The sequence below is a fragment of the Triticum urartu genome, chromosome 1A (genome assembly GCF_056163025.1).
Source record: "Triticum urartu cultivar PI428250 chromosome 1A, HENAU_Tu73, whole genome shotgun sequence".
Lineage (NCBI taxonomy): Eukaryota > Viridiplantae > Streptophyta > Magnoliopsida > Poales > Poaceae > Triticum > Triticum urartu.
Genome location: NC_141873.1, coordinates 468,430,531 through 468,439,889, shown reverse-complemented (window position 1 = coordinate 468,439,889; position 9,359 = coordinate 468,430,531). Strand labels below are relative to the sequence as shown.

Below are 9,359 nucleotides of genomic sequence, written 5' to 3'. Positions count from 1 at the left end.
GTGGGCAGCAAAGTTTCCGACACAAAGGTAGATTCAGTATATACTGACAGCGTGAATAGATGCAACACTACCCACCAAAGACACTGTGATTTACAGTCTAATTAGCACTGAAATTTTACTGTAATTGCACTGTAAATACAGTAAATATTCTAGCAAAAATGGCACTGTGATTACCCATGGAAATTACACTGTAACAACATTGAAAATTATAGAGAAATTGCACTGTAATAACAGTAAATAGCAGTGCGATTTACAGTGTAATTACCCTGAAAATTACACTGTAATTACAAGTATATTGTAAGAACACTATAATTACAATACGATTACTCTGTATTTTAGAGGAAATTACACTGTAATTAAAATGAAATTACAATCTTGAAGTTGTTGTAAACTTAGATGCAACACTACCCAAAACATAGAAAAAAGGTTATAATTACAGTGTCACTACTCTGTGATTTCAGACGAAAATACACTGTAATTAAAATGAAATTACAGTTATGAAGTTGCAGTAACTTAGATGCAACTACTACCTAATAACACACATCCCTGCATCTAACAACAAAAAATGTCAGCGGAATCAAACGCCCAGGCTAGCAGAAAGAAAATCAATAGGGGAATCGGATCCACTGCTACATCCATCCGCCTATCACTGTAATTGCAAAAAAATCGCCAAAATCCACCTCTAAGAGTACACATACACCTACATCTACATCAAACACAAGGGAAATCGAATCGACTCACAAGATCTAGAAGAAATTCAACGGTGAAAGGGAGAAGACCAGGATAACCAACTGAAACTACACAACACTGAAGCAGAAATCAATCTGAAGAAGAGGAGGAGGAGATCGGAATCAGATGACGAGGAAATCACCAAGAATCGCCTCCCTCTCTCAACTTTAACTCTCGCCAACAAATGAGGAAGGACAAGAATAATAAAAAAAGACAGAGAGCCAGGGGATAGGCGGTAATGGGCTGGCTGGGAAACGAAAGCGCACCCGGTAACAGACAGAAAAAAAATGTCCGAAAAAACCCAGACCCAGCGCAGATCTTGGCACAAGATCAAACGGCCAGAAATTTGAATGAAAACCAATTGTAAATCACTCGGCTGTAAATTAGCAAAACCGTACCTATGTACGTGTTCTATAAGCATATGTGATTGTACCGCGTAAAAACACAAGTCATGATAGCCTGACGGGCAGACAGATATTTTTTCACGACCTTTTTTTATCCTGCCGCGACGACGTCGGTCACATGCCCGTACAGGGAGTGCACGCGTCCTGTATCAGTTGCACACCATCGCTAGTTAGCTGTTGCCGTCACAGCATCGGCTAACTCCGTCAAGATGGTTGTGCCCGGCCAGATGGCCGCCTCCTTTTCCACCCCGCGCATCAATTTTCGAACGCGCCATTGCTTTCTTCCACACGCGTGCGCCCAGCTCCATCGATCAAATCGAATGAGGCATTTGATCTCAGTGTAAAGCATGGTGAGCCATGTGTTAGAATTATAGATGATGTAATCTCAACTGTTTATCTCCTTTCCTCTCTCATAAGAACCTCAAACTCTATCCCGTGTAACAACCTAGATCCTAGCAATCAGGTGCAACTTGTACACCACGGCAAGGGCTTCTTGCCTCGATCAATATAACACCACGCGGCTCTCTGCAGAGAGTAGGAACGCTTCCCATCTGATATGGTATACAGAGCAATCCTCTTCCCATCGATCTAGCCAGCAGCCTCCTTCCTCGTTCTACCCTCGTCACGATCGTCACCATAGTCACCTTCCTCGACCATCGTCGCCATGTTGTCCCCATCAACCGTATCCATCAACCTTGGCGCTCTCCCATCAGAGAAGCTCACCAAGACTAACTTCATCTTGTGGAAGGCACAGGTCATGTCGGGCCTGTGAGGAGCGCAGGTCACCAGCCTTCTGGATGGATCAGATGCAGCGCCACTGAAGACGGTGCAGCGGCAGCAGGCGGATAAAACCACTGCCCTAGAACCCAATCCTCTGTACGCACAATGGATTTCAAAGGATCAGCAAGTCCTAAGTCACCTCCTGAATTCCCTCTCAATGGAGATTCTCACCCAAGTTGCGAGCAAGGAGACGACGTTCGAGCTTTGGACTGCCATCACCACTCTGTTCGCCTCGCAATCCCAATCGCGCATCACCAATCTACGGATCGCCATCACCAACACAAAAAAGGGCTCCATGTCCAGCAGTGCCTTTATCTCTCGGATGAAGAACCTTGGGGATGAGCTCGCAGCGGCAGGACGACCCGTCTTGGATCCAGAGATGGTTGACTACGTGCTTGCCGGCCTTGACAGGGACTATGATCCCGTTGTGGCGGCCATAGGAGCAGTGAAGAACCAGATCTCCGTAGATTATTTGTTTGCCCAGATCACAGCTTTTGATCAGCATGTGGAGATGCTCGGCGATGGCCCTGATGCAGGCTTCAAGACTTCAGCCAACCTAGCCTACAGGGGACGCGGACGCGGTTACAACAGAGGCCGCGGACGCAGCAGCAGCAGGGGGCGCGGCCAAGGCAGGCGCTCCTCCCCAGCTCCATCTGGTGGAAACAGCGGCGGTGGAGGTGGCCACGGTCGCCCACGGCAACAATGCCAACAGCAGGTTCGGGACTACCCAGAGTGCCAAATCTGTCTCAAGCATCACCCCGGAGGTGCTCGTGACTGTTGGCATCGATATGATGATGAAGATGAACATGAGGAGAAGGGAGCCAACATGGTCACCAACTCCTACGACGTTGATACAAATTGGTATGTTGACACTGCTGCCACAAATCACATCACAGGGGATCTCGACAAGCTGACAATCAGAGACAAATATCGTGGACATGACCAAGTCCATACTGCAAGCGGTTCTGGTATGAAAATCACTCATGTTGGTAGTTCAATTGTCAAAAACCCCATGAAAAACTTGCATCTTAAAAGAGTTTTATATGTGCCCACAACATCAAAGAACCTTCTTTCTGTTCATAAATTTACTCTTGATAACCGTGTTCTCATTGAGTTCTATCCATATTTATTTTTGGTAAAGGACTTGGACACGAGGAGAATCCTTCTTAGGGGCAAGTGCGTGGGAGGTCTCTACCGATCATATCTTCATCATCACCATCAAATAAACAAGCTTTAGTTGCAGTCAAGTCCTCTTCATCAAAGTGGCATAGTAGACGAGGTCATCCTTCGTTAGTTATTGTTAAATTTGTTCTTAGCAAGAATAAGCTTCCGTACTCTCATGAGTCAAACATTGAGTCTGTTTGTGATCCATGTCAACAAGCTAAAAGTCATCAGTTGCCATATCCTATATCTATTAGTATTTCCACTGCTCCATTGCAACTTGTGTTTTCTGATGTGTGGAGACCAGCCCCAGTCTCTGTTGGTAGGCACTTATACTATGTTAGTTTCATTGACGACTACAGCAAGTTTACATGGATCTACCTCCTCAAGAAACGTTCTGAAGTTTTCCAAGTCTTCAAGAATTTCCAAAATCTTGTTGAGTGAAAATTAAACACTAAAATAATTGCCATGCAAACCGACTGGGGAGGTGAATACAGAAAATTAAACTCCTTCTTTCAAGAACTTGGCGTTTCGCATCATGTTGCATGTCCTCATGCACACCAACAGAATGGCTCCGCTGAAAGGAAACATCGCCATGTTGTTGAAGTAGGACTAGCTCTACTAGCAAATTCTTGCATGCCACTGAAATTCTGGGATGAAGCCTTCTTAACTGCCACGTACCTCATCAACTTGCTACCTAGCAAGGTCATAAAGTATGAAACTCCCATCACACGCCTCCTTGGCATATCTCCTGACTAAATCACTACGTGTATTTGGTTGTGCCTATTGGCCCAACCTTCGCCCATATAATACACGCAAGCTTTCTTTTCGCTCAAAGAAGTGTGTGTTTCTTGGGTATAGGCCCATTCACAAAGGAGTCAAATGTCTCGATGTCTCTACTGGCAGGGTCTACATCTCTCGTGATGTAGTATTTGATGAGTCGGTATTTCCCTTTGAATCGCTTCATCCTAATGCCGGAGCACTTCTCAAACAAGAAATCCTTCTTCTTCCGCCACATCTCCAAAACTCTGATCATGGGGGCAACGATTGTACTAATCAAACTGATGATTATACTGGTAGGAATGTGCCTCCATGTGTGCATGGTCATGTAGCAGAAAACGGCGCAGAAAATGGTCGAGAAAATGATCAGAATTTTGCTGAAAACGAGCCAATATTTCATGTACCAGAAGAAAACGAAGCTAACGCGGAGCACGAGGCGGATCTGGAGTCACCTGGAACTCCTGTTCGCCTGATCGCCTCGGATCGGGGGCGCAGATACGCCCCGAACTACGCGTCCGCTGGACTCTCTCAGCCGCACCAATCCGCGAGCGCCACGGCACCGCAAGCGGACGAGCCGTGCACCGCACCGCGTCCCACGCGCGGGCAAGCAACAGCGATGGCAGATTCGGTGGGGCCTGCATCGGGATCCCTATCACATGCAGCGGCCAGCGGCGGATCTTCTGCGGGTGCCTGGGCTAGCGGATCAGGCACATGTGAGGCTACACAATCCGGTTCGGGATCTGCTGCGGAAAAGGAATCCGCTGCTGTTTCCTCGGGATCCTCTGCGCATGGGTCGCTTGTGCCATCTCCTGTAGCATGACAGCCACGCATACGTCAGAGTCAGCCCCAACAAGTCACAACTTCACGTGTCATGACAAGGTCGCAGAAAGGTATAAGAAATCCAAAAATCAGAACTGATGGTACTGTTCCATATGGTATGTTGTGCATTGCAGGAGAACCAACAAATGTAGAAGATGCACTTGAGGATCCCAATTGGAAAATAGCAATGGATGAAGAATACTCAGCGCTTATGAGGAACAAGTCTTGGCATCTTGTACCAGAGAAAAGAGGTAAAAATATCATTGACTGCAAATGGGTTTATAGAATCAAAAGAAAGGCAGATGGCTCCATTGACAGGTATATAGCTTGCTTGGTTGCAAAAGGTTTTAAACAGCGCTATGGTTTGGGCTATGAAGATACTTTTAGTCCTATTGTCAAAGCCGCAACTATTAGACTTGTGCTAGCTATTTATGTGTCCAGGGGATGGAGCTTGAGACAGCTAGATGTCAAGAACGCGTTTTTGCATGGTGTTCTGGAAGAGGAGGTTTATATAAGACAACCGCCTGGATATGTAAATAAGCAGGTACCTCATCACGTGTGCAAGCTTGATAAGGCACTTTATGGCTTGAAGCAAGCACCAAGGGCATGGTATTCAAGGTTAAGCTCTAAGTTAAGGTGTTTGGGTTTTATTGCATCTAAGGCTGACACGTCATTGTTCATCTACAACAAAGCAAGCATAACTATATTCCTGCTAGTATATGTTGATGATATTATAGTTGCAAGCTCCTCACAAAGTGCTACTAATGCTCTCCTGCATGATTTAAGCTCAGAATTTGCTTTGAAAGATCTTGGTGATCTACACTTCTTTTGGGGCATAGAAGTTAAGAAGATTCAAGATGGTATAACATTAAACCAGGAAAAGTATGCCACTGAACTTCTCGCTCGTATGGGGATGAAAGATTGGAAGCCTTCACCTACACCATTATCTTCTTCAGAAAAGCTTTCAGCTTTTGAAGGTGAACTGCTCAAAGAAGAAGAGATCACAAAATACAGAAGTGCGGTAGGAGCCCTACAGCACTTGACACTGACAAGGCCTGATATTTCCTTTGCTGTTAACAAGGTTTGTCAATATCTTCATGCACCTACTACTGTACATTGGACAGCTGTCAAAAGAATTGTACGGTATATCAAACATACTGTGAGTTTGGGACTTCAAGTCAAGCACTCTAACTCTACTCTAGTTAGTGCATTTTCTGATGCTGACTGGGCAGGATGCAGTGATGAAAGGAAGTCAACTGGAGGATTTGTAGTATGTTTTGGATCTAATCTCATTTCTTGGAGTGCCAGGAAACAAGCCACAGTATCCAGGTCAAGCACTGAAGCCGAATACAAGTCACTAGCTAATGCTACTGCTGAAATCATTTGGGTTGAATCATTGCTCAATGAATTGGGTATCAAACAGCGTCGTGTGTCATGTTTGTGGTGTGACAATTTGGGAGCCACATATCTTTCTGCAAACCCAGTGTTTCATGGTCGAACCAAGCACATAGAAATTGATTTTCACTTTGTAAGAGAAAGAGTTGCAGAAAAGAAGCTAGACATACGGTTCATTCCCTCCAAAGATCAAGTTGCAGACGGGTTTACCAAAGCTTTGCCAGTCAAGCTAATTGAAGAATTCAAGAAGAATCTTAATGTAGGGTAGTTGAGATTAAGGGAGGGTGTTAGAATTATAGATGATGTAATCTCAACTATTTATCTCCTTTCCTCTCCCGTAACAACCTCAAACTCTATCCCATGTAACAACCTGGATCCTAGCAATCAGGTGCAACTTGTAGCCACGGCAAGGGCTTCATGACTCGATCAATATAACACCACGCGGCTCTCTGCGGAGAGTAGGAACGCTTCCCAACTGATACCATGAACCAACATGCTAATGATTTATGTCAGCGGTGGGCGTGTTGTGCCTCCATTGGTTTGTGTGTGTATCTTGCACGTAGCATAGGGTAAATGTGTTGGAAAGCTGTGTTAGAGCATCTCCAACAGGCGTCGGTCGCGCCGCGCGCAAAAAACACGTATGCCACGCGCGCATCGCCTGGTTTGGCACGGCGCTGGCTCCAGCAGCCGCGCTAAAATGCAGCGTGCGCGCCGATCCAGCAGCGCGCAAAAATGCGGCGCGCGTGACTCGCACAAACAACATATGCATTCAAAAACAAAAGCAAAAAAATCAAAAACAAACAAAAATAAATAGTTCAATTTCGTTTATTACAACTCAAACAAACAGTTTATCGTTCAATACAACAAATAGTGCAATTAAACACAACAAATAGTTCAACAATACAATAACGAACGCACAAATCATGATGCTCTTTGTCGTCCATTCCATGCCCACCACTCCTCAATGAGATCCTTCTGAAGATCATTATGCGCTGCAGGACGTCAAATGGCATGATAGGAGGCAACAAAACGGACCACCCTTTCAGCCCTTCGTCGCACTCGCACGGGATATCCCAAGAGCTCATACTGAGAGTAGTCTACATCTTGGCCACACTCATTCTCGATGATCATGTTGTGCATGATCACTGTCGGTGGGAAACACCATCTATGGGATCACAAGAATCCCTACTACGGTTGCGGTGCGCGGGGTCGTGAGAAGAGCGGATCAAACAGATAGCACACGGTTCGTTTATCCAGGTTCGGGCCGCGGGGATGCGTAAAACCCTACTCCTGCTTTGGTGGATTGTATATCTGTGTTCTTGAGCTAGCTATGGGGCGTGAGGAGCTCCAAAAAGCCGAATCCTTCCTCCTTGTCGCCTCGAGCCTCCTTTTATAGGAAAGGGGTTGCCACAGTGACACACATGAGGTGGAAAGGGTACAGTGATGTGAGGTTATCCCTCACATTACATGACAAGGCGTATTTAATGCGTCTTGCCCAGGTGTCCTTGCTTTATCGGGGACGGGGGAGAGCCCTGTCTCGTCCGTCGCCGCTCCCTCTTGTGTCGACGCGCCCTGGCCAGCGGCGCCCGCGGTGCCATGTAGGTAGGCAGGCAGCTGAGGTGGCGCAGTGGTGGGTCTCCACGAAGATCCACATGCCGCCACACAGGTGCCTGCCCAGCTGGTTGGGTCGGCAGCTGCATGCGAACGGTGGTGGAGGTTTGACTTGCGTGGGCCTGATGGTGGCCCTACGGGTGTTCTTGGCAAGGGCCTTGCCAGGGCCCAGGCAATGGTCTTGCCGTGGCACCTGCTGTCATCCCCGGCAAGGCTCTTGCCGGGGGCCTTGTGGTCCTCCTTGGCTGGGATCCCGCCAAGGATCATCATCTTCTAAAGGGTGTATCTGATCTTGAATGCCTTCACAAAGATCTGCATGCCACCACGGGGATGTCTCCCGAATCCTTGCCCCATGGGGGCAGTGGACTCAAGGGTGACTCACTCCATAGGTGTGGGGCGAGCTGCCACAGCAAGGGTCTTGCCGGGTTTGCTAAAACCGCCTCCCAGCAAGGATCTTGCCGGGGGGGTCCCCTTCGTCCCCTTTGCTCTTTGTGGTCTTGGTCTTGGCGTCGTTCTGCTTCTCCTGAGTTTCGGCCTTACCTTGGCTCACCTTCCTTGCCTTACTCAGTGTGGTGGTGCCCGTGGCTCAGACTGCCCGTGCACAGTTATAGGGGTACAAAAAGTGCACCCCTCTTTTTCTACACCGACAGGAGCCCCCAGGCCTGGGCCACACGTAAGCGCAATCGCGTCATTGGGCTAGGCCCAAAAACAGTGCGCGGGCAGGCGGGGCGGTTTTTACCGCGGTAAGTTTCTTCGCGCGATGTGCTTCCCACGCTTCCCGCACGTGGCGCGGTGTGGGGAGGCGTGTGTGACGTGGGCGGCATGCGTGGGGCTGAGCTCTGCATGCATGCGTCATGTCGTAGTAAAGGGGGGGCGATTCGCGCCCTCCCCATAAACGGAGGGAGGCGTGGAGGCGCGGCCCATTTACTGAATGGGGCCAAGGCGTGGTCTTCAAGGCGTCCACTCCCTATGATCACGGGGTGGGGAGAGGTCGCCTCACCCGTCGCCTCGGTCCTGCACGCCTGCCACATGGCTCTCATGCGCTTGGGGTGGCGAACGGTGGAGGCGGGAAACCGGGCCGCCGCGGGCTGGGGCGGCGGGTCGGTCCCAGTTCTCTGCGCCTTCCGCGTCTTGATTGGCTGAGCGGGGCGGCCGAGCCCCCACCCCGTTCCTTTATAAAGAGCGGGAGGGGGATGGCGTCCCGCATTCCTTCATCTCCTCCTTTCTTCAGCTTCTGCTCCCCTCTTCCATCTGCCATGGAGAGAGGGAATCCTGGTCCTTCAACGGTGGCGGCGAGGGTTGCCGCTCGACAATGCGTCCCTCCTTCTCCTGCACCCGCGGTGGCAGAGCCAGCTGCGAGGGGAAGGGGGAGGGGCGAGGCCGAGGCGCTCGAGGAAGAGGAGGACGGGGCGGCGCGCCGGCCTTGCCTTCGCTAGCAGTTCCTCCCCCCATGGAGGGCCATGTTGGAGATGACCCTTGCGAGTTCTTCGTCAGGCTGCGCCGGCCGCCTCGTCGTCGCCTTCGTCTCCCGACTCCATTCGCGCGGGAGATGGAGCTGGATCCGCTGGAGTCGCTGCGGCTGCACATGAGGGGCTGCGGGATCAGTGGCATGCGGGCCTGCGTCGACTTCCCCGCCCCTCACGTGATGTATCTTTGTCGGGGATGGAAGACGTTTTCTCA

General features: G+C 49.2%; 1 protein-coding gene across 1 annotated transcript; it reads left to right on the top strand.

Moving 5' to 3' along the window:
• Positions 1 to 2,070: 2,070 nt before the first annotated feature.
• Positions 2,071 to 5,944, top strand: LOC147991743 (uncharacterized). Its single transcript, XM_087538792.1, has 6 exons — positions 2,071 to 2,881; positions 4,187 to 4,540; positions 4,808 to 4,991; positions 5,115 to 5,217; positions 5,335 to 5,754; positions 5,906 to 5,944. Exons 1-6 carry the CDS (start codon positions 2,071 to 2,073, stop codon positions 5,942 to 5,944), a joined length of 1,911 nt encoding a protein of 636 aa, XP_087394918.1.
• The last annotated feature ends 3,415 nt before the right edge of the window (positions 5,945 to 9,359 follow it).